This window comes from Telopea speciosissima, chromosome 3, assembly GCF_018873765.1.
Source record: "Telopea speciosissima isolate NSW1024214 ecotype Mountain lineage chromosome 3, Tspe_v1, whole genome shotgun sequence".
NCBI lineage: Eukaryota > Viridiplantae > Streptophyta > Magnoliopsida > Proteales > Proteaceae > Telopea > Telopea speciosissima.
Window position 1 is genome coordinate 62,646,933 of NC_057918.1, and position 25,779 is coordinate 62,672,711.

At 37.1% G+C, this 25,779-nt stretch overlaps 2 protein-coding genes and 1 long non-coding RNA gene across 3 annotated transcripts in view; 2 read left to right on the top strand and 1 right to left on the bottom strand.

Moving 5' to 3' along the window:
• LOC122656131 (aminoacyl tRNA synthase complex-interacting multifunctional protein 1) overlaps positions 1–2,856 on the top strand; it is a 49,534-nt gene extending 46,678 nt beyond the window's left edge. The window contains exons 10-13 of the mRNA XM_043850582.1: positions 649–740; positions 1,557–1,620; positions 2,481–2,636; positions 2,678–2,856. Coding sequence (XP_043706517.1) covers positions 649–740; positions 1,557–1,620; positions 2,481–2,585 — 261 coding nt within the window. The 3' untranslated portion in view covers positions 2,586–2,636; positions 2,678–2,856. The remainder of the gene's footprint in view (positions 1–648; positions 741–1,556; positions 1,621–2,480; positions 2,637–2,677) is intronic.
• On the bottom strand, positions 2,730–25,648 carry LOC122656133. Its single transcript, XR_006332048.1, has 3 exons — positions 25,639–25,648; positions 18,255–18,265; positions 2,730–2,873 (listed from the first exon to the last, which is right to left on the bottom strand). It is a non-coding gene; the product is annotated as an uncharacterized LOC122656133 (long non-coding RNA).
• On the top strand, positions 13,222–15,995 carry LOC122656130 (pentatricopeptide repeat-containing protein At2g40720). Its single transcript, XM_043850581.1, has one exon. The coding sequence runs from the start codon at positions 13,372–13,374 to the stop codon at positions 15,940–15,942; it is 2,571 nt and encodes an 856-aa protein (XP_043706516.1). The 5' UTR covers positions 13,222–13,371; the 3' UTR covers positions 15,943–15,995.
• Positions 25,649–25,779: the final 131 nt, after the last annotated feature.

A 25,779-nucleotide genomic window follows, 5' to 3' on the forward strand; every position in this document is an offset into this window, starting at 1 on the left:
GACATGAGGCTGCTGGTGTATCATACTGCTCTCACAGAAGCGATTGGTTTTCTTACTTCTTGATGGTTCAAAGATTGTGTTGTTCTATGCTAGGTTTGTTTGCAATTGGCTTTCTTTCTTGTTGAAGTTTCAAAGATTGTGCGGTTTCTATGCTAGATTTCTTTAGCTTTCTTAAGTTTTATTGTTTATTTTTTCTATTTATTCTCTTTTTCATGCTTTTCATGCCAGCGCTGCATCTGATTTGTTTGTTTATGTTTTCTTGGGATCATAATTATTAGAAAAATCTGTGCAAGATTGCAACCACAAATCTTCAAATCCTAGCTCCATTTTAAATTTTAACCTTTTTGGTGGGAGTGGGGGAGGAACCCACCATGGCCTTAAATTAACATCAGCACTTTCAACCGTAACCTATGTTTCTGTCTGCATCCTGTTTTTACCCGAATGTTCTATATGGAACGTGGGAAGTAAGTGTTGTCCTCATATTTCATCCATTCTGAATTGAAACCGTTCTTTTAAGCTTGGCGGAAAGTTGCAATCTTGTCTTTTTGTTGCCCCATTATCACTCTTTAGTCTTATTATGCTCTTACCGAACTAGAAAAGATGTGCTTAATGTTTTATTTGTTTGTGTGTGATATCTCCCTGGTTCAGGTGCTGTGTGCTTCTAATCAGGATCATACGGTTGTGGAGCCGTTGCTTCCTCCAGAAGGGGCTAAATGTGGGGAACGCATTTCATTTTCAGGGTAAGCATGCATAGTACATAGAATGGAACAGGGACATTTTTATGGTGATGAGTAGAAAACAGTCACCTAAATGCATCACCTTATGCAGTTATACTGAAAAATACAATTATGCCATTGGATTTTAGTTGGAAAACCTGTTTACATCGCATTGGATTTATTTTTTTGAAATATCACTCACTATTCACCAATTAAACTTATCCACACCAATTGTCACTGACTTTTTTGCTTTGATCAGTAAATACTTGAATGAAAAATTTATGTAGGTCTATTGGGAAATGTTTATTTAATTACTCTGCTGTTTGGTTGGTTGACTACTCTTTTCCTGGATATCCTTGGTAGCTTAAAATGATTGGATCATTTTTAATCCGTATATGCTAAATTAGTACTAAATGTGACCCGGCTCTCTGCTTAGATAGATACTTCTGAACTCTAGACCATGATGCCTTCTAATATAGTACAATGTTGCTGGCTACCATATGAGGATACTTAAATGCTCAATGGTTTATATCCATATTTGATCCAATTGGTAGGGGTGCACTTGGGGCAGTTAGGGCCAACCACAAGCCAAACAAAGAAACTAAGTGCTCAGCCCTAATGCAGTCTGGACTTTTTACCCAAGTTGGCTTGTCTTCTTTTCTCAGGCCTAGGCCAATCTTAGATATGAAAGGAGCACAGCCCAGGCCCTACCAAATTAGGTTGTCATTTGAGTTCAGCGTGAGCCTGACTGGAATTGTTCCTGTGTCCAAGCAAACATTTTAAGTTGTCTTCTACAGATTATAGAATTATTTCACTTACAGTCATGAATGTTTTGTGCAGGCATGATGGAAAGCCAGAGGATGTTCTAAATCCCAAAAAGAAACAATTGGAGAAGATTACACCGGTATATAAATATTTCATATTGAGAATCTTTGGAACTTTGGCTTTTGTTTACTCTCTATTTCACATCCTAAGTCACAGAAGGGGGGTTGTAAGCTTTACTGGTTTCTTGGAAGATTATGGCACTAATTTGAGTGAACAAATGACAAGGGTTGGCCAATTGACACTGCCCTTGGTGTGTCATTTAGAGGGTTGGAATCGAATCCCGCCATCACTTCTCTCCTTTCCTCTTCCCCCCATAGAACCCTCCAGAAAAGGGGAAAATAAAAAAGGGGTTGTCCAATTAACACCAAGCAACTTCATGGCCAATTATAATGGGAAAATTTTAGCTAACATGATAATTCTTACCTGAACTGCCAGCCTGTCCAAACCTTGCTTCTCTACGGTTCATGCTAGCATAATCTGTTCAGTTCATGTTTGAAATATTCACAGTGAACCCAACTAACCTGCTATCACCCCCCCCTCTCTTTTCTCCACCAATCAACTCAATGATGGTTGTGGGTTGGTTTCAGGTTGAGCTTTTGTCAACCCAAATCTAATCCGGACCAGTTTCTCTCTATAATTCAGACTAGAAAGTTATTTTTTATATTTTTTTTAAGCCATCAAACGTATTTTTAGTTAGTGAGGTTCAGAACAGATAGATCACATGGATATTTGGGGATTTGGGTTGGCATCCTTTCCACTTTCTAGGATTTTATTGTTTGGATGGTCTAGATGGGTAAGTGGTTTCACCCATTGAATGCTTGAGGGATGAATTGGTAGCTTTCCATTGTCAGATACCATTTTTTGCTTCCCTCTCTTCTTATGTGCATGGATTCAGATAATTTTTTCTATGCATGTGATGATGGTTAATGGTGCATGCAGCATTTTTACACAGATGACAAGGGCGTGGCTACTTTCAAGGGAATACCATTTATGACTTCTACAGGTCCATGCACATCTTCCATTCCCAATGCAGGTATCAAGTGAGCTTATGGAGGTGTTAAACAGGCTTAAGTTTTGAAGTCTACTATGTCCCATGGTCAAGAAACCTCTTATTTTTTTGTGGTCATCATACCGTGCATGCTGCAAATCTCGTGGCACGTGGGATGCAAATGTAAAATGCTTCGAGGTTAGAGACCCCTGGCCTTGTGTTCACTTACAAGGGTATTCTTCCTTTTCTGATGGAAGTAGAATGATATGTGGACTGTTCTCTGCTTGTTAATTGATTGAAGAGGACATATCAGAGCAGGTTTTTTTTGAGAAGCTTCAATGTTTCTCTTCTTTTTTAGGTGAAATGTTTTACCATGATCTTTCTCTCAGTATCTCTAGTATAGTTTGCCATGACCATATCGGTTCTTATGTGTGGTCATGTACTGGTTCCATAAGGCTGTCTTCACATGCAGCTTCCTGGTAATTGTTGGTTGTGATGAGGAAGCTGTCCATGCCAATGCATCATATGTGAATGACCTTAAAAAAATCATTGCTATTTACTTTTATGTATAACTTCCAATAGCTTATTTGCCTTAGAGGTAGAAGAAAATTAGGTCTCACATATGTCGGATCTAATACTTTGTTCTCTGCTGCCCCTGTGAGCAGAATCATCCAATCTTGATCCTAACAGCATGCTTGTGTATAAAACTATATGTGGTTGAATGGCTGTAGCTTTCTTCTCTACTGCATTTGACATCAAGCAGTGGTGAAATGCTGATATAACACTGTTTATTGGATGATGGATGATCATCCAATTCGAACATCATTGAAACAAGTACCTTTTGCGAATGTTACTGGCTGCCCTATCTCTAGCAATGTGCAATGTCTGCATGAATATATAACAGTGAGCACCATCCAGCCATGCCAGAAAGGAATTCAAGGTTAAATAAAGAACAAACAGTTTCAGGGAGGAATGAATAGCTCTGTAAATTTGTGTAGAATGGTGACAAGGCAGGAAATTATATGTTCTCTCAGGTGAGCATTGTTTTTTGGACAATGGAGCAACTTGGGTTCATCTCTGACTGAGCCACTGGATTCTAGGTGGCCAGACTAGGGGTAGGAAATACTCTTTCCTGGTGTTGAGAGAACAACCATTTTCATATACTAGAACCATTGGATCATGCTACCCTAACAAGTTGATGGCAGTTCACGGTGCCAATCAATTAGTCTATATTCCAGGAAGTCATTTATACCTGTAGGTACAAGGGATCCCAACCCCGGACTGTTCACACCAGGGGGAGAGGGTATCGTTGGGTCATCTTCTCAAAAGAGAAGGGAGAATGATTTGCCACCTAGATTAGGGTTTAGGACCTAGAAATTTCTCTTTCCTCTCATGATAGGTTGATTTCAATAGGTATTTGGTCTAGTCAGAGATTCTTGGGGTAAGTATCAATTTTTTTTTTTTATTATGGTAAATAGCCAATCTTTTCAAAAGAGCGAGTGCACTCCCGTTAACAAGACATAGCTTGGATAAAGGCCAAGTTGTTTCTCCTTGCTAAGGACAAAGTTCTCCTGGCAAAAGCATCAACAATAGCATTGCTAGCTCTTGGAATAAGTTGAAAATAATAAGACTCAGCTAGTCTGAAGATATATATATATATATATAATATCTTTAACAATTGGCTGAATTGCAAGAGGAAAAGAAAAGCACGATTGCAGGGTTAGGGTTAATATCACTTCTTAGTTGTCACTCTCAACAATTAATTTGTCAATTCCCTCTAAGATAGCTTGTTGTCCTTGTCTAATCGCCAATGCTTTATTAAGAAGGAATTCCACAAAAAACATGGCTTGGAGACCGCAATGGTGCAGTGACCTTGAGAATTCCCAATGAGAAAACCCAATCCTCCTCCTTATCATATTGTTCAACTTAAATGAAGAAAGGGAAGAAAAGGAAAAGGGGGGGGGGGGGGGGCATAGCGGTAAGTGCCAAGTTATGGACATGGAAAGCCGTTAGGCACTTGGTTCATACGGTAAAAACTGGTCGTCCTATTGCTTGGCACTTGTATTGAATAATAAGCTTCTCTTAATTTAAAACCCTAATTATGTGCCATTTATAGAATAAAAATGCTTTAAAAAAATATTTCATATTTTTCAAGATTCTTTCTAGATTTATGAGATTATTTGTGATTTATTTGAATATTTGGAGATTTATGAGATTATTTATTTATTTGAATATGTGAAATATATTTATTTTATAAGAATATTTAAAGAACCTATTAGTTTAATAATAACTAATTTTAAACAATTAATGTATGGTTAAATAAATGAAAACATTAATAGTTGATAATTAATAAGTAACTAATTATTAACTAATGGGATTTTCTTGTGACACCCCCTAAGGTGTCAATAGATTTGTAAACTTTTTACCAAAAAAAAAAAAAATATTTGTAAACTTACTTTTTTACTCCTTGTTTTATTCCATAAGTTATTTACTATAGTACTTAATGATGTAGGGGTAAAAAGGGATTTTTAAGAAGTTGAAAGTCATTTAATGCAATGCTTACGTGAAATGACAGATTTAACCTAATTGAAAAAATCGTAATAAATGCTTTTGGGAATAAGACAATAGACAATTAAATGAAGGTGTCAAGTTCTAAAAACACCTGTAGAGGCAGATACTCCCTTAACTAATTAATTAAAATAATAATTAATTTAAACAATTAAAAAATCACCCTATGAGAAAATTTGTTTGTAACTATGGAGGAGATGCTCGTGGTGAGAGTATCATGCCCACGGTGGATGCTGAAAACCTTGGGGGGGCCAGCAATGACGATGTCGCAGTGGTAGCCGTTTCACGACAATTCTATTTTAGAGTCAACATCTAGATGACAGTCTAGGACCCAAAATGCCTTCTCCTTTTAGGGGAAGAATGAAGTATGATGGATAAGGCTTCGATCTACCCAAAGGCTGAGTATGTTTCTGGTTAAGAACTTCGAAGGCATTAGGCACCTAATTCGCTTGGCCAAAGGTCGGTCTTTCTTGACCATTTTCTCCTACTTAATTTTATTGACCAATGGGGGTATGTACAATCTATCAAGTCCAAAAATGTTGGGATGCCTCGATCGAAGGTCCTCAATGAAAGATTCTAAGCTTGGGGTTGTGGTTTGTAGATGAGATGTCCATTCATTTTCTTCTTTTTTTTAATCCATTTGTTTGTTAAAACGCTGTTGCTAGAGGATGATATTGAATAGTTCAGTGAGATGCTTATGAAAAATTTGGCAGCATAATGGCGTATCAAGAGGCAAAAGAGGATGGAGGTATATATACATATGTCCATATATATTTCCGGAAAGGACTGGATTAGTAAGAAAGTTGTAGAACCTTGGACGGACCAGGAAATTATTCTAGAAAGCATGTAATAACCAACCTCATTGGGGGGGTGAACCTAGCTTGGTTGGTCAGATAGTTAGTCCAACAAGATGCAGGATGCTAAAATTCATCGGCCTACAACCCTGGCAAGGCCATAATTTACGATGAAAAAAGAATAAGGAAGCCACCCCATGTAGACTGAACCATACAAGGGTGGTCTTGGTAAGAACAAGCCTTTTAGCTGATTCTACATCGAGGTAGGTGTTGAACACCATGTGGGGATGAACTTGGTCTATCCCTAAATTCAAGATAGAAGTGTAGAACCTTTACTAGATTGAATCATACACCACAATTGACTGGTTGTATAAGGCTCCACCTTATGGTTCCAATCTTTTGGTGGGAACATCAGAACCAACACTGATGTAGTTATAAATACTTATCTCTCAATGTTAGGGATGAACCTAGTTTGTCCTTCTATGGATAAGAACTGAAACGAGTAGAACTAACTAATCAGAGTTCTAACCCGAACCTCAAACAACTATTACATTAGTTGTGGCATTCATAGGTTTTACTCGTCTATGTTATGTACATGACGCATGCAAAGGGTTGGCTTTAGGACATAAGATTCACCCTTGACAAGAAACACTGATATACCTGTCACCCTCGACTAGAGTGAATCCATGAAGGTACATGGTGTATCCCTTTATAATACCATCTGATATAGGATCAAGGTGTGTGGTTTCATCGTAGGTGCCCTGAATACATAGGTTGCCTACTCGACACGCAACTAGTTGTAGTTAACCATGCATACCCTTGCTATGTAAAAGTGTAAATGACATGAATGAGAATGGAAATTAGCAAACATGTACGCATGAATATTTACCTCTTTTTTTTTTGGGTAAATTAGAGTCTATTGATGATAGGAGTGTGTAGTAGTCAAGGCTTCATTTACACACAAATCATGAAGCCAATGAGTGGAATTAGGCCAAACCGTCATATGCACTAATGACAGGGCCTTCCTAGGAAAGGAATGAGCTACACCATTTGCTCCCCTTGGAAGAAAAGAAAATTTGCATTCATTAAAAAAGGAGGAAAGATATCTAATGTCTTTGAAAAGTGCATCAATCCCAAGGTTACAAGGACGACCCTGATTTGTAATCTAGTGAATTAGAGTTGCACCGTCACTTGAACCCATAAAAGACCTTCCTCCACTACTGTCATGAGCACCGCCCTTACCACAAGAGCCTCCCCCAAATAGCAGAGTTAAAAGATAACTTCTCTGAAACCATCAAGATCTGTGTCCCAAGTAGTAATTTTCTATGGTCTCGAACAATGAACCCAAGGCCTCCATTCGTGCTATCGAATTGGAGGGATGCATCACAAGTCAACTTAAGATACCCCATCGTAGGAAGACACCATAAGCTTCGATTTTCTCACATCAGACTAAGTCCATTTTATTAAGTTGATGGTCATTAAAAACCCCACCCGAATAGAGATGCTCACTACCATGAGTATTTAAGTTTGAAACTCCTTGAAGTGATGGAGCTGCTTGATGAGCCACAACTGAATATATAAATCCCATAACTGCTTAATGAACCATAACTGAATAAATAATTCCCATGGCCAGTTGATGATCCATAACTAAATTAGTAGATGGATGTGCATACGGGTTTGTAGGACATGGAGTTACTATACATAACTGTAATAGAGGATTAATGAATACGGATTGAGGATTAAGGATGTGCATACAAATTTGTAGGATATTGTGAGTGATGAATAACGTTACTTGCTAAAATCTTGGGTGAGGTGAAATGGAGTAAGATATGCACACAAAGCATTAACATGTGATATTGTACAAGGAACAAAAAAGTCTAAATGGAAGTCTAATGATTCCCCAGCGGAGTTGCCACTGCTGGTGCAAATACAAACCCGCAAACTATGTGTCTTGACCCTCTCTCAACTGGTCTCGAACGAAGAGGGGTGAAAAAGGGGGACGGATGGATGTTCATCCTCTATGGTTTGGAGTCACCACTTGGATGCAGACCTAGAACCTGAAAATGTCTCCCCTTTTGGGGGAAAGAATGACTTGAATGGATACGTGTTGGTCAATCTAAAGGTTGGGTACGTGTCAAGTTACAGATATGGGAAGGTATTAGGCACCCAGTCTACGCAGCTAAAGCCGATCTTCCAAGACCATATGTATTCCTAAAGGGGCATATATGCAAAATTGGATTGTGTGCAATAGTGAGATTTTCAAAAAAGGATTCATTCCATGGGTTTATTTAAGTTAAAGGGAATCCAATGTGATTGAAAAAGATTCTATTCCGAGGGCCCATATTGCCCAATGGAATCTGGAGGGAATCCAAGAAAACCAAAGGTAGGGGACACTTCTTTATGTAAAAAAGAGTCCAAACGACCGACTGGTGTCGATCGGACTTCGGTAGGAGAAGATTCCAATTCGAGCACCCAAATGGCTAACAAAATCTGGAGGGAATCTTAGAATCAAAATGAGGGAAATCATTTAATTGGGTCAAAAGGAGTTTTTTTTTTTTGAAAGAATTATGTAAAAACAAGCAACATAACAATGTTTTTTTTTTGGAGAAAATAGGGCGTTTCTAGAAATGACTAGAGTGACCAAAACAAAGAGAAGGGATAAAGCTTGTAAATATCCAACTCACACACTATACGGTATTTAACGATGAACCTTACTAGATCGGATCGTTACTTTTAAATTCTTAGTACATATATAACCAATTCGACCTATGAACCAGTAAGTACCAAGTCTATGAAGGGAAAAACAAAAGTTGGGGAGGGAAATGCAGAGCATATGTTAAATAGTTGTCGACTTATCACACGTGGTGTCAGCCACGATTGCAACAAAATGCAAGGCATGAAGTCGGGTAGGGAGATGCAGAACGTGTGCTAAATAGTCACCGCTTTTCTATCATCGGACATGCCTCGATTATGGCCGAAACTGGATTACATACATAAGCATGCCAAGATTATGGTGAATGCAAAGTATGCAACAAAATATAAAAAGGGAAAAGAAAAGAATATAAAATAAATAAAAAAAGTACCTCCTTTTTTGCTTGATGATACCTCAAAAAGGCAAACCAACTCATATGTGCGGCCAACTTAATACTTATGTACTGTATTGACAAACACCAACATTGTTTTGGGGTCACCTGGAATCTCAGATACTCAATTTTCTAGGGAGGGGTGTGGAGATCTAAGGAAGAACCTCATTGATGTTCTTCTTCCCTGATCTCTGGGGCTCTTAGCTTTCAGTATTTTTTTGACCGGATATTGAGGGGATTTCGGCAGAGCTTCGGTAGGGATAGGCTACTGTAGGAGAAAAAACCACACTTTCATTGATTGAAAGGGGTTTTCCTCTCCCTTTTCTCTCTTTCCTCCTCTCTTTCTCTTTCTTCTTCTCTCTACTTGGAGTTCTTCAACATAGACCACGAACTTTAGGCCTTTAAATGAGGGGGTGGATTATAAAAAGCTACTCCAAGACATTAAGGTACTGTAGGGGCACCTCTTGTGATACCTAAGTGGCTTAGCAACGTGGTAGCCCCTGGATGGTGCCACGTGGTAGTCTTCGAGTGCTTCAAGGTTCATTGTGCACATTAATTTTCTAAAAGATATAACTTTCATTCTGTACGCTCGATTTTCATGATCTAGATGTCGTTAGCAAGTTATTAAGATTAGCAAAATAATGGTGTAGAAATTAGGCCCAAAGTTGAAGTCTAGCATAAAGAAAGATTTGGTAAAAGGGTAGATAAATCAAAACACTTTTGTTCCAATTTTTAAGACATTGTTTAAAATGATAAAAAAAAAATTGGAATATAAAATTTGGGGTCTGTTTGAGAAGATTGGGCATTTAATTAAGTCCTTGAGCATTTAGGTCATTTCACCCAACAAACCTTGCTTTTTTTGAAAACTGATGTCACTTTCGCACCAAACTGTGGATTTAAGCTAAATATGTTGAAACATACCTATCCTAGGAGTTTTGGTCAATTCTAAAAGGTTTGGGTTAAAAAGGCCTCAAGGGCATTTTAGTAATTTTATTATCAAAACCCTTTCTCTCAAAACTATTAATGACTTAAGATTTCTGATGATTCCAGAGGACTTATTCCATCAATGTTGCCAAGCTTCTCGGATGAAAAAATTTAGGGTCTATAACACACAACAAGGTCCCTTGCCCACCTATCAAGTTTTAAGCTCAATTGGAATGGCCGAGTAGCAAAATAAAACTTCAAAAATCCAAGTGTACGAGAAGATTACAGGATGCTACATGCCAATACATGGGTGATCAAATATATGTGGCTAAATGGACATACATGAGAGGGTATTGATTGAATTTGAGTTTGGAATTTGACACATGGATATGCAGATGTTAATGTAGACACTGAATTTTGTCATCTCCACGGCGATGATGATAACAGAACACAGATAAACATCTTTATCTCTCTCGATGACTCTTACCTCTGCACCCAAGTTATATTACCCTTTAAATCCCCAAAATGACTTAAAAGACCCTTTTACCAAATGCTGAAGGAGGTACTCCTCACTTTCCCCGATCACGGCACCTTCATAGTGTAAGCATTACCCCAGCATATTAATAATTAGAACCGGTTCAGGTATAGGTATGATATTCCCCCCCCCCTTATAAAAATTTGTCCTCGAAATTTAATATACCTGATATGTTGAACAAGTGATGGTACTTTTCACGCATGGCCTCTTCACGTTCCCATGACGCTTCTTCTGGTGAATGGTTACTCCATCGCACCTTTATGAAGGAAACTGTGTGATTGTGGAGATTATGATCCTTCCGATCAAGGATTTCTTCAAGAACCTCTTCATTCAAGTCTATGGATAGTTGTTGTGGCTCCTGAGTCAATATATGTGTTGGGTCGGAGATGTACTTCCTCAAGATAAATACATAGAAGACATCATGTACACTTGCCAAAGATGGAGGCAGTGCTAATTTGTATGTTATATGCCCAACTTTAGCCAGAATTTCAAATGGACTAATTTATCTAGGACTCGATTTTCCCTTCTTACTGAATCGCATCACCCCTTTGGTCGGTGACACTTGAAGGAATACTTTATCATCAATCTGAAAACTACAAGTCCTTCCTCTGCGGAGCCCATTTTTGCCTGTAAATAGCCCCCTTCCCCCTTCATTTGCACATTCCAAGTCTTCGGGAGAGTGGGAACCCCCAGAGCTCTAGTTTTTCGATTTTTCCTAATTTCCTTGTTTCGGGGCCCTTCCTCGACCCATTTTTGAGTTTTCAAGCCTTATTCCCTTTTCTGAAGTCTGGGTTATCCGAATCGGACTTCTTTGACCCTTTTTGGCCCGACTCTCAGAAATCTTCCATGGTGTAGCCATTCTGTCCGGGATTCAGTTATCCAGTTCCCAAAACCTCGCAACGTTGTTATTCTGTCCAAGATCTTAAGATTCAACACTTGCAAGACGTTACTCTGTCCGATCAAAGACAAAGCCAATCATTTGCCTCCACCTAAGCTGGGGGACGTCGTCCATCTTGCATTTGTCATAATTGTATTGGTTTAGCGTACAAGTATACATTTTTATCGTTAATCTTTAACTTTTGCACAATATAGATTCTCAAGCATTCCTGTTTAGTGTACATAGTAGATAGCATAGCATAGTTTAATTTATTTAAAAGTTTGTGCATCATTATTTAGCCAAGCATGTGAGTATAAGACATCATAAAAGGGAGAATATTAAAAAATAAGCATCTAGTAGAAAGATTGGTTTATCTGAGCGAGGTGGGTGACTAACACCTTCTCAGTCTCGTAACCTGACCACTTATCTCGAATCTCTGACCAGACCAAACGGAATCTCGTAGTCCTTCACAGGGCTACACCAATCAGGTCCTAGGCCCTAATCCTAGGTGGCGACTCCATTTTGTATAATTGCATGATCTCCATCTCCTGATTACCGACATCGAGAAGACGCATTCCTTCTCTCTCCAATAGAGAAGCAACCATACCCCCCTCCGTGTGTTGCGCGCGCCGGGATAGATCCTCACAGAGACTGCCTGGAAGACAAACACAAAAAGAAGAAAAAAATCATAGGAGGAACCCTAACTCAGACAGAGAAGTAGGGATATGTGGGAAAAAAAAAACCATAAATCGATCACAGAGGGACATCGAGAGAGAGAGAGAGAGGAAGCCATACCTTGGTTATGCTAGCTTGAGGGAGGAAGACAAGCAGTTACAAAGAGTGGAGGTTTCGATTTTCACAATACGCTATGCTAGCAGGTCTCGAGCAGGAGGATGAACAAGCTATGGAGGTTTCGATTCTTGCTAGTTTGGGCATCCCCTGATAAAAGTGATTCTAAATGGAATGATGGTATTTATATGGGGTAGAATCAGGTGGTTCATTTTGGAATTCACATATTTAAGTGAATTCTGGAAAGATTCACCTTTCAGTAGAAAATGTGGATTCTATGGGCTTCTTACTAGGGGTGCAAGTTTGGCCCTTGTCGGCCCAAACCCGCCCTAAGCCCGAACAGGGAGTGGGTTGAGGTATCTTGGCCCTGAGGGCGGGTCAGGGCTCAAAATTTCTACCCTTAAGTCAGGGTTGGGTTAGGCCAAGGTTGAGACCTCGGGCTGAGCCTGGCCCGACCTGGCCCAACCCTGTTTTAAGTTATACTATAAAATATATATTGATATAACATATATATTATAAACTTTAAATGTTACCCACGTTTTCTTATATAATATATTATATATGAAGATAATAAGAGATATAGTATATTTTATTATAGTGTTATTTTACATAAAATTGATAATATTCTCCCCAACCCAGTCCAGCCCATGCATCTCCCTTCCCCCTCCCCATGATCAGGGCCAATCAGGGTCAGCCCGGCCCGACCCTGAGGGCGGGTCAGGGTTGGATTTTTCAAGCCCTGAGTCAGGGTCGGGTCGGACGTGGACCTAGCTAAGGGGACACAAGGTTGGGCTAGGGTTTTATAATGCTCAGCCAAACCCGATCCTTTTGCCGCCCTATTTCTTACCAAAAAACCAAAAAAAAGGGTTCTATGTGTTCACTTTAGTCTGCCGAGGATCAACTAAAATTGCAGCCACACAGTTGAGAAAAAAATTCAGATTCACGCTTCCACAAAGATACTTTCGGTGGAATTACGGCCAAACGCATCCAATAAGTGAACCATTGGGCTCGCTCACTTCACTTATGTGATCAGCTATATTACAATGAATTCTGAGGAAGAAGATTAAATCGGTTACAAAATATCACAAGTTCGATGTCCTGTCTCTCTTGTTGTCTAGGAATATAAACTTATCTTTGTTGTAAGATTTGATTCAGTAAATGGCAGTTTTGACGACTTAAAACAAGAATTTCTATCACACAATTCACTGTTTACTGCTTCTCTCTCTCTGTCTCTGGAATTTAGAATTCAGAGAAGATAGCTACGAAGATGATATGCATCTCCGTCTGTTTTTCTACCGGAAATTCTCTAGTTTGAGGCAATTAGATCCGTTAACCTCGATCGGTGCCAACATAAGGTCTTTTGTTCAACATGGGCACTATTCAGAAGCCCTGCAGTTGTACTCCAATGGTAGAGCGTCATTGCTTTCTCTTCAGAAACCTGATAAATTCACCTTTCCTTCTCTCCTCAAGGCCTGTGCTGCCCTTTCGGACTGCCGCAATGGAAGTAAGATCCATGCCACCATCATTTGTATGGGTTTACAGTTCGATACCTACATCGCTAGCTCGCTCATCAAAATGTATGTTAAATGTGGGTCCCTTGGTAATGCAGTCAAAGTGTTTGTTTCAATCTCTGAATGTGAGGATTCTGTAAACGATGTCACTCTTTGGAATTCTATCATTAGTGGGTATTTTGAGTATGGATTTATCCATGATGCTTTTCTTCAGTTTCGCCTAATGCAATCATTGGGTGTCAGGCCCGATGCGTACTCCCTGAGCATCGTCCTTCAAATCTGCAGTAAATCCTGTAATCTTATGGGTGGGAGGCAGATTCATTCCTATGTTGTTAGACAATTGCTTGATGGGGACCCTTACTTGGAGACTGCATTGATTGACATGTATGCAAAATGCTGTCGACCGATGGACTCATTGCGAGTTTTTGATAGAATGGAGGATAAGAGCAATGATGTACCGTGGAATGCAATGATTTGTGGGTTTTGTGAGAATGGACTGTGGGAGAAGAGCTTGAAATTTTTTGTACTGATGAACAGTGAGAATTGCAAGCTTGGATCAGCAACATTCTCTAGTGTCCTGACAGCATGTTCTCATGGAGAAGATATGGGTTTTGGTAGGGCAGTTCACTGCAATGTGATTAAGATAGGTCTTGAATGGGATCCCTATGTTTATTCCTCTCTCCTCAGCATGTATGCCAGGAGTAGGACAATAGAAGATGCACAGAAAGTTTTTGACCAGAAAACCGATAAAGAAACTGAATTGTGGAATGCGATGATCTCAGGTTATATCTTCAACAATGCTGTTGAACAGGCTTTGGATGTTTACATAAGGATGAGATGTTGTGGGCTAGCACCAGATTCCTTCACAATCTCTAATGTGTTGGCAGCTTGTAGTTTGCTTGATTCACATGATTTTGGAAGGAGTGTCCATGGGGAATTAATCAAAAGACCTGTCCAGGGTACTGTGGCTGTGCAGAGTGCACTGTTGACACTGTATGTAAAATGTGGAAACACTGAGGATGCTAACTCTGTTTTTAAGGCAATGGAGCAAAAAGATGTTGTTTCTTGGGGCTCCATGATATCTGGATTATGCCAAAATTGGAATTTCAAGGAAGCTCTGAACTTGTTCAAGGCAATGGAGGCTGGAGGTCAAAGACCAGATCCCATGCTAATGGGAAGTGTAATTACTGCTTGTGTGGGACTCCAGAATTTAGAATTGGGTTGTGGTTTCCATGGAATTGTCCTCAAAAGTGGAATGGGTTTGGATGCTTTTGTTGGTTGTAATCTGATAGAAATGTATGCTAAATCTGGTTTGCCAGAGATGGCTGGGAATGTATTTTCTGAAATGCCACATAAGAATTTGGTGTGTTGGAACTCAATAATCTCCTGCTACATCTGGAATGGTCTTCCAGAGCAGTCAATTAATCTTTTTCCGCAATTAGTTCAGCATGGTTTGAACCCAGACTCTGTTTCCATTACGAATATCCTTGTTGCTATCTCGTCAGTTGCGGCACTACTTAAAGGAAAATCTGTACATGCATACCAGATAAGACATGAGATACAGACAGATCTTCAAGCAGGAAATGCTCTAATAGATATGTATGTCAAGTGTGGATGCTTAAAATATTCACAGAAGATGTTTGAAAAAATGCCTGAGAGAAATTTAGTGACATGGAATTCGATGATTGCTGGTTATGGATCTCATGGAGAGTGCATGAATGCAGTTGCATTATTTGATGAGATGCAAGGATCGGGAGTAATACCAGACGATATCACATTCCTTGCCCTGATTTCATCCTGCAGCCATTCGGGGTTTATTGAAAAAGGTCTCAATATATTCCAATCAATGACAAGAGACTATAGTATTGAACCTAGAATGGAACATTATGTGAATATGATTGATCTATTGGGTCGTGCTGGACATTTGACTGAAGCTTACAGTTTCATCCAAAGCATGCCTATTGTACCAGACAAGAGTGTTTGGCTGTGTTTGTTACATGCCTGTCGAGTTCATCGTAACATTGAGCTTGCAGAATTAGCTGCTCATAACCTACTAAATATGGATCCCGATAGAGGCAGCAATTATATTCAGTTGTTAAATTTGTATGGTGAAGCATCATTGTGGGACAAGGCAGCAAATTTAAGGGTGTCGATGAAAGATAAAGGATTGAAGAAGCATCCAGGGTATAGCTGGATTGAGGTGAGAAATAAAGTTGATGTTTTCTACTCAGGGGATTCATCTTCCCCAAGGGCAATTGAGATTTATGATACATTAAGGAGTCTCAGAACAAACATGAGAAGGGAAAGTGGAAATGATGAAATCCTTGCTTGAGTTACGAGCCTAAGAAAACATGGGGAACAGAAGATTGAAGAAGAATCGATGGTGCTCCTAATTAATATCTTCAGATTAAGCAAACAGAACAAGAATAATGGTCGTTATTCACAAGAATGGACTTGGTCTATATGATTTTGAATCTCTGAGAAGGCATTTATTGCCTTCAAATGAGGTAGCCATACATGAGAGTGAGACCTATTAAATGGTGCCATACATCAAGCTATATCAGGCATTCAGAAGTGAACCCACTCTGGTCATCTCCTGGATAAGAAATGAAATGATAATACCTTGATGGATCGATGGTCAACGTGCTTATTCCCTAGTTGCCTTGTACCTGAGGTATCAAGTTGCTTACTTTGGATTAAAAAGTGTGTAATTTCGATTAAAAGCTTATAGAGAAACTGTAAGTTTTCAAATCATATTGTATCATGACCACAGTTGGTTAAAATGGGAATGGTAAAAAGAAAACTTTGTTTGACACAGTACGTTTAAACGGTTTAAAAATCAAACGGGATGGTCGAAACTTTAAAAAAACCAAAAAACAAAAAAAAAAAAATCGAAAATGGACAATACGGATTTTTAAATGGTTGATGGGGCAGATGAAAGGGCAGATGAAGAAAGAAGAGGAGAAAGTGGGATGAGAGGGAGTATCGTGAGAGAGAGGAGAAGAGATGAGATTGAGAGGGGGACAGAAAGAAAAGAAGACGTTGAGGAAAGAGGGGAAGGGGACTGCTTCAACACAAGTCTCGGCTCCAACTTTTGTTGCATTCAATAATTCAATTCAACATGTTACAAAAGGTTGGATACATAGGTATTTAAAGAAGAAAATAATTCTTGGGTTTTAACAAGAAACATTAATGACTACCACACTATTCTAAAGTAATTACTCACCTAGAAACTAACTCTCATAAAACATTAAATACTAACTTTCAATCTATTGGACTCGTAATCTAAGAATTTAAAAAGACACATTAATACACTTAGGAATACGAAAAGACAAAAGAAGAAAAAGGAAAGGATTCTATCTAATTTATTATTCTAGAGAATTTCAAGGGCCATGTGGGGCCCACTTCAGTCTACCACGTAGGGGAGTGAACCTGGCCACTTGGCTAGTATAGAGGCCACGCAAGGAGGCTGGCTGGTGCTCGGCTGGCCACGCAGGGGGCTGGGCTAAGGCTCTCCTGGCTTGCTCATGGTTTCTAGCCTTGGGCCAAAAATGCCCTACTGCGTATTTGCTTAATTGTTGTTCATATCCATACCCGTATTATTGTCGTACATATTTGTGCCCGTATCATTGCTTATTAGGCTCTGTATGGCAGTGTTTCTGTTTTTTGTTTTTAGTGTTTTTGGGTTCGGCACAATTTTATGTGTTTCTATGTTTTTTGAGCATTTCTGGGTCCTGAAATATTGTATGGTAACATTGAAAAAAAAAAAATAAACGTTTCTGAAACGTAGAAAAAATAGAAATCTATATGGGTCGCACTTAACAAAATTGTTTTTTTTTTAATTTCAAAAATTACATAATTGCCACCTACACCATGGCTTTTATACTTTTGATTTTTTAAGCAAAAAAAAGAAAGAAAGAAAACAAAAAAAGAGATAAACATCACAATTAAAAACTATTTAAATTGTTTAGATAGTACAACTATGAGTTTAAACAAGTTACTACAAGTAAAGTCTAGAGTTAAAATAAAACATAAACAAGAACAATTGAATATAGTTGAAATATGGATTTTAAAACAAAGACATTTTAATAATAAAAAAACAACATATAATCAAAATGATTGCATAAAATAGACATCAATGTATTTTAATCTCCAAAATTATAACAAACTATGAATCAAGTAATGTCGGGCAATCCATGTTTGTTGCTAACTCGTTCACAATCCTTTTCCTTAGTACATCCATCTCTTTTGCTCTATTACGTTGACTAATAGAACTACTCGCAGGTGAGATAACATCATCTTCCGGTGCTCTTTTCGTTTCCTTATCTTCATCTCTATATTCTTGAAATACTTTGTCTTTCTCTTTCGTCACGAATGAAGTTGTGAGTGGTACAACAAGCAATAACGATAGTGCTTTGAGTTTTTATAGGATACCCACATGGCATTTTGCTCAGTATAGGAAATCTTTTTTCCAAAGATCCAACTACGTTCTATGAAATTCCTAACTAAAGAGTGTCTATGGTTGAATAGGTCCACTGATGTCCTTAGTTGTCTACCATTACCTCTAAAATCTTGCAGATGATATCTCTTACCTTTAAATGACATCAAGAACCCAGTTGTAGATGGGTATCCTAAGTTAACCACATAATACTTGTCTAACATATATTGCACAAACAAACAATCAATACAAGTATACACCATAGTTGGAAAACCAGGTTTTGACTCGGCCGAGCCACCCAAATCGAGTCAAAAAATCATAAAACCTGGTCAAGAGTCACAGAGACTCACCACGCTTAAAAATGACCAGACTCAGTCTCAGTCCAATTTTTCTTTGACTAGGTATTTTTAACCGAGTCATGCATCAACCACCGAGTTAAGTCATTTATAATTTACCATTTCTGACATAGTTAATCAGTTCACAGGTTCAAATTTCTTTGTGGCAACTTATCAAACACGTTTCTTATAGAGAAAGAGAGAGATTCGAAGAAAGAAAGATGTTAGATTTAAGTTAATCATCGGAGATGGATGTAGAGGAAATAAATGGAGGGGATGGAAAAACAAATATTACAGTGGGATTTCATGAAACTTGTCAGATCTATGAAATTAGGGATACAAAGGAAAAGCATATACGAAGATTGAGAAGGAGAATAGAATAACTGGGTACAAAAATTCTGGATGTAATCGTTTATAGTTAGGAGACCAACATGCACAACTCGATGAAGACCTGTTGTTGGGGAAAATGGATCACTTTGAGTTACTGCCTTGCCTGGCTTTCATGAGAAAGTCTTCATTGAGAGATTTAGGTAAGATTTGAGTTACCAGTCTGTGAGAGAAGAAGAAGAAGAAGAAATAGTCATAAAATAGGAATTGAATGGTCAATGAAGGGCCTTGGTGGGAAATTGGAGCCTGGCAGTTTAAGTATTTAAGAAGTAAATCAAGTAATGACGAGATCTGGTGCCATCATTGTAATTTGTTCCTTATTGAAATTTGAAACACCACGAATGGTTTTCTATAATCTGAAGAAGTTTTTGTTTTTAATTGGAAAAAAAAAGTAGAATACTCATATTTACCCTCAATTCTAATGTTTAGCAAAGCTTAATAGGAGGTGCAATACTAGTAATTCACCTAAATAAATTTAAAAAAAAAAAAAAAATGACTCGCCTTGACTAGGTTTGACCAAGCCAAGTCACCAGGTTTTCTAAAAGGTGAGTCGAGTCACGAAACTTGGTTTTCCAACTATGGTATACACAACTAAACAATTAGAATAAAAAATTAAAGCGACCTTGTATTTACTTTGAGAAGGGTGAGAAAATCCAAAGCTTGAATTTGCCAAAGCCGTAGTAAATACTCGACAATCATTTGCGGAGCCCTCCCAACCACTATATACAAATGTAAATTTCATGTCATGTGCACATGCACACGTGACATTTTGTCTAGTGTCTCATTTTCTGCCTCTATAGGGTATTTGTTTCTTCACCGATACAGTGACATGAATATGATTGTCATCAATGGCATCGATACAATCCTAATACAATTCATATAAACAATATCATCAAATCAAACTACCTATGAGATTGATTAACTAATAAATATAAATTTGTAATTTGTTTAGCATACCTTAAAAAATGGATAGTTTTTTGGATTTTCATATATCTTTTTCACAACACAAGTCAAGTTTGGAGGTCTCATATTCTCTTCTGTCAGCTTTAAGAATGTCTTCAACACTGTTAAACACTTTGTCTATCGTCTTTGGAGGATGTTGGAAATCTTTTGTTATGTCTCTATACCGATCATTATGGCGAACTATAAATATAAACATAGCCGATTGATCATCAACTTTGACAAATCTATATTTGTTAACCATCCACGCTCTTGCATTAAAGATTTAAGATTGAGAAAGACGTGTCGTTCCATCTTATATTGTTCAAAACATCGATCTACATGCCCATCTAATATTTCATTGATATGTTCTAGTCCTGTTAAAGCAATATCTCAAATAGGTTCCCTAACATAGATTGACTCATGTGCATGCATTAAAATAACCATAGACAACATCACTTCTTCTTCTATGTCTTCTCTTTCTAGTTCTTCCAAGTACTCACTAGACACAACCATTATGAGCATTTCCTAAACATAGATCTCAAATTAAGAGGTAAAAATAAAATAAAAACACATATTAAAATTAAATTAAAAAATCATTCAAAATCCAAAGCATCATACCATTCAAAGCATTAAAAAAAAAAAAAAAAACATCACAAGTTCCACCATGTTTTCAATCACCATGAGCAAATAAAAGAAAAAAAAATTATCCTTAACATACAACTTTTAAACTAACCCATAGAAAAAACCGTTATCACTGTAGAATACGAAGGAGTATGGACTTCCTATGTGTGGGTCATGAAATCAAGGCTTCTCTCCATTGTTGGTCAGACATCACCCTTTTAAGTGCCTTCTCATATGTAACCTCATCCAGTTCATACACTATCTCAAGCACTTTCAAGGCCCTTGTAACACTATACAAATCTGTTGTATGTTGGGTTGATGCACTAGATAGGGATGCAATTCCTCTTTATTTTTTATCTACTCATTTCTTGCCTTCATAGCTAGTGCCCAATCAACGGATCTGCTCTTCCTTCTTTTCTATCATGGCTATGGGTTGGAGGCTGGCTTCGAGCCGGTATGTGAGTAGGTTCAAGTTGAGTGCTAGGTATCTCATCTATCCCATCAGCTGAGCTAGATCATCAATAGACTCATGGTCATCCCTCTCCATCTCAATTGCCTCGATATGACCAAATGCATTTTGAGGAACCATTCCTCCACCACCACTTGTATATATATCTCCAAAATCATGCACAATTCTGGCCACTGTGGAAGTCCATGTTTCTTAAACTTAAATCATGTAGGGTTTGCCTAACATACATTAGTATTAAAAATCAGATACATAATAGTAAGGCATATCAAGCCATTCTATTTTTCTTTAAAAATTAATTTAATAGTAAAGTTATAATCATACCTCTGTATGTCTATCCCATATTGAGTCATCATCTGTAATGACCTAGCCCCTCTATTAGTATGATATAGGTTTCAAAGCTTTAAAATGCGTCATACCAAGTAGAGGAGGCTACTCTTTATCAATAGCTTAGGATCTCCCTCCCTAATTGATGTGGGACTAAGTTTGCACCCCCTCATTGATCTCTCAAAACCCCCTGATACTCAGTCTTGTCTTGGTGGGGACACCTCAATGATCTCCCAAGTGGCCCGATATTAGACCGTATTTTTTGGACGTTACATTTCCCACCCCCCTTTACAGGCATAGCGTACATGTTATGGCCCCACCACCAGTGTTGGAAGTTTGCTCTGATACCAATATAACGACCTAGCCTCTCTATTGTCATGATATTGTCCTCTCTGGTCCAATGGGCCTCAAGGCTTTAAAAGACGTCATACTAAGTAGAAGAGGCTACTCTTTATCAATAGCTTAGGATCCCCCTCCCTAGTCGATGTGGGACTAAGTTTGCACCCCCTCACTGATCTCCCAAAATCTCCTGGTACTCAGTCGTGTCTTGGTGGGGACACCTCAACGATCTCCCAAGCAGGCCAGTACTAGACCGTATTCTTGGGGTGTTACATCGTCAATAGTACAGGTTCTTGTTACACTATTTCAACCAAAGCCGATTGTGTCAAGTAATTTCTTAAAACTACTGTACTCTTTTCTCAGTTTGTTCATCTTGTTCCTCATTTGCAACTAAGAATATTTGACATCGATAACTTTGGTAAACTCTTTTATAATGTTTTTCTACACTGCCTTGTTAAATGTACTTGTTATTCTGCTGCCCTTTCTTACGTCGCTTATCATAATGTTGACAAGGATGTCTATATTGTTTTGACTCGACTTTACATTCTCATTTTGTGAACTTGTCATTTTTTTAACTATTTAAACAAATAAACCGATCAATCATTTTTAACCTCATTTGGTTTTATAATCAAATAAGCCATTTTTTCAAAATAATAAGTTTCTAAAAGAAAAAGAAACAATATTGAGGACAACAAGCTTAAAAGAAAGAAGAAGTTTAAGAGATATTTTACTTTCTAGACATGTAGGACAACAAGCTTAAAAGAAAGAAGAAGTTTAAGAGATATTTTACTTTCCAGACATGTAGAAGCGATATTTATATACTATCAAGCATTTGGCTTCAAGGAGCAAGAATTAACAAAAAAAAATTTTTGTCAAAAAGAATTGATAATATTGAAATTACAAGAAAAAGGGTTACTTAAGATTGAACTAAGCATGTTCAAAGCTGGATCAATATAGAGAAAAAATCATGGTAATAAATGGAACAGAGATTGATGGAAGAGATTTTAATGAATCTGAACAATAACCTTGGACTTAAAATCCAATTTTAAAATCACACTATTCAGGAAAAAAAAAATAATAAGAATGACAAGAAGGCAAGTGAACAACCTAAATTATAAAAGTAACTAATGCATTATGTCATAGTCAGCAAATGAGTCATATAGGACGAGCAAATTTAGGATCATAAAAATCAAATTTCTGGCTAAGACTATTACATCTTAAAGTACATTGATGTCATAATCAATACAATCTAAAGCCAAGCATTTTGTATTCATGGATCCTACAACCATGCATCAAAGATATCCTAAAAATCAATCCAAATTTCAAGTGCTTTATTTTAATTTTCAGAGGGCTATTTAGTTATTAGATGAACCAAGTGATCTAATATCTCTTTATACCCACTAAATCAGAGGTCTATACCATAAATCAGAGGTCTATAAAACATTAATTAAAGGTCTGATAAATCAAATGTCTATATCATGAATCAAAAGTCTATAACATGAATAAATCAGAGGTCTATACAACATAAATCAGAACATATGGGTATGAAAGAAAAGAAAAGAAAAACAAAGAAAATAATATTAGACAAATTATTCATATTGTCATGCAATTGGACAGTAATGATTTGTATAGAACCAGACAATATCTATTTTCACAAATAACACCTCTTAAATCCAACAAATCCTTATATTAAAGCTTTAAGCATTTACAATAATTGGATGCAATATATTTCACTTTAGGTCGACTTATGTTTTTCTTTTCTTTATCAGGACATCGAGGAAAAAAAGATGAAATAATGCACTAGAGATGAAAACTTGAGCATCTTAAACTAATAATGGGATAGCAAAGTAAAAATTATTTTAAAATGACTATAGTGTATAATGAACTTAAAAGGAATCAAGTAACTTTGTAGACTTTTATTCTGAGGCAAATTCAGACCTCAAGCATCAAACAAACAATTAGTAACTGTGTAAAAAAGAAAAGCAATAGTGAAACAGTGGATAAGTCTAAATGTGTAGTGGTGATGTTTAAACTAAGTACTTAAATTTAAGAGTTTCATTACTTGGTTTTCTAATCCAATGATATTTAAAAAAAATCTGTCTTAACCATTTCTTTTTTACCTTCAACATATAAGAAATGCCATTGGTAAAAATTACTAGAAGGAAGTTAAAATAAATGACTGCAAACTCATCTATATGATTTCAAATTGGGTGATAATGCTTAAGAAAAACCAAAGAAGGCTTCCCATCACAGATCCTGTAAAAAAATAAAAAAATAAAAACAGAGATATGATCCTCATTATTTGAATAAAATTCAGAATATAGGATTTACGCTAGATGGTACTCTTGATGGAGAACCATTATCACTCTACAAGGACACAGTCCATTATCCAATCTAGTAGCTCATGCATTACAGAGAAAACCCCAATGCTCATACATTATAGAGATCATCCAAACCCATAAAAAATTTGAAAAAGAATTTAAAAAAAAAGGCATCAAAATTTTACCTTTGTATGTCTTCAATCGAGTAGTAGGATGGATTTATGAGATTAGAAAAATCTCTAGAACTCTAAAAATTAACGGACCTTTCGATTTAGGGTTTTTGTAAAAAGAATATAGACCTAGGTTATAACATTGGTTAGAAGAAGAAGAAAGAATGAAAAAACAGCAGCAGAAGATGAATAAAACAAAGGAAAAGAAGGGGGCTTACTTGAGTTAGAGAAGACGATGTTCAACAAACCGCGTAGATAAACAATCAAGTAGGAGAAGATCCTCACTAGTGAACTTCGTTGGATAAGATGGTCACTGAAGCTTGAGAAGGCATCGAGTGAGGAGGTTTTAGCGCAGAAAATGCCAGGTGTTGTAGAGCCTTCGATCGAGTGAAGATAGAATGTGAAGTTCAGGGCTTTGCTAGCCTTATGTTATGTTTTTCGTGGAAAATCCCAAAATACCCTCATTAACTTAAGTGGGCATCATGTTTCTCTGAAATTTGTAAAAGTGTTTCTCTAATGTGAGAAACATGATTTTCGTATTTTGCAAATGTGTACTAAAAGTGTGCCAAGTGCCCTGTTCATTTAAAAAAAAAGCAAAAATTAAACTGGACATATCATACAGTTTTTAGCATGTTTTTGTTCCAAAAAAGCGAAAAAATACTAAAAACACTTAAAAAGAATGGCAACGCTTAAGGCTCTGTATGACAACGCTTCTGTTTTTTTTAGTGTTTTTGGGTCTGATATAGCTTTATGTGTTTCTGTGTTTTTTGAACGTTTCTAGGTCCTGAAATGCTATATGATAATACTGAAGAAAAAAAAATATTTCTAAAACTTAGAAGAAATAGAAATATGTTTGGGGTCACACATACGACTTAGCAGAATCATTTCTGTTGTTTACCAAAAATTATGTAATTGTCACCTACACCATCGCTTTTATACTTATGATTTTTTAAGAAAAAAATAAATGCAAACATCACAATTAAAAACTACTTAAATTGTTTAGGTAGTTCAACCATGAGTTTAAACAAGTTATTACAGCTGAATTCTAGAGTTGAAATAAAACACAAATAAGAAGAATTGATATGATCAAGTTCCATATCAACAATAAGGTTGCAACATAGAATACAAAATACTTTGGTTGATTTTCTCTTGGTGGATGAGTACGAATGCCAGTCTTGAGAATATTATCATGGATGCGCTCATCAATATCCTCCTCGGGATTGTGGGCATCTACCCACTTGAAATGTCCTACATGATCTTCATTTGTGGGGTATTTGAAAAACCATTCTCCTGGTTCTATCTGTGCGAGACATATTTAACACCATTGAACCTTGACCACATGGATACATAGACCTTCCCCTTTTATCTCTCCGTAAGATAATTAAAGTTAAAGATATGGAATTTTGATTATTCTATAAAAAAAAAAAAATTGTACATAATTGAAATATGGATTTTAAAATAAAGGCATTTTAATAAATAAAAAAAATAATATATAATCAAAATGATAGCATAAAATAGATATCAATGTCCTTTAATCTCCAAAATTATTATAAACTAATGAGTCAAGTAATGTGGGATAATCCATGTTTTGTTGCTAACTAGTTTGCAATCCTCTACCTAAGTACATCCATCTCTCTTGCCCTATTACGCTGACTAGAAGAAGTACTCTTAGGTGAGATAACATCATCTTTCGATTCTCTTTTCAGTTCCTAATCTTCATCTCCATACTCTTCAAATATTTTATCTTTCTCTTGTTCGTCACGAATGAAGTTGTGAATAGCACAACAAGCAATGATGATGGCGCTTTGAGTTTTTATAGGATA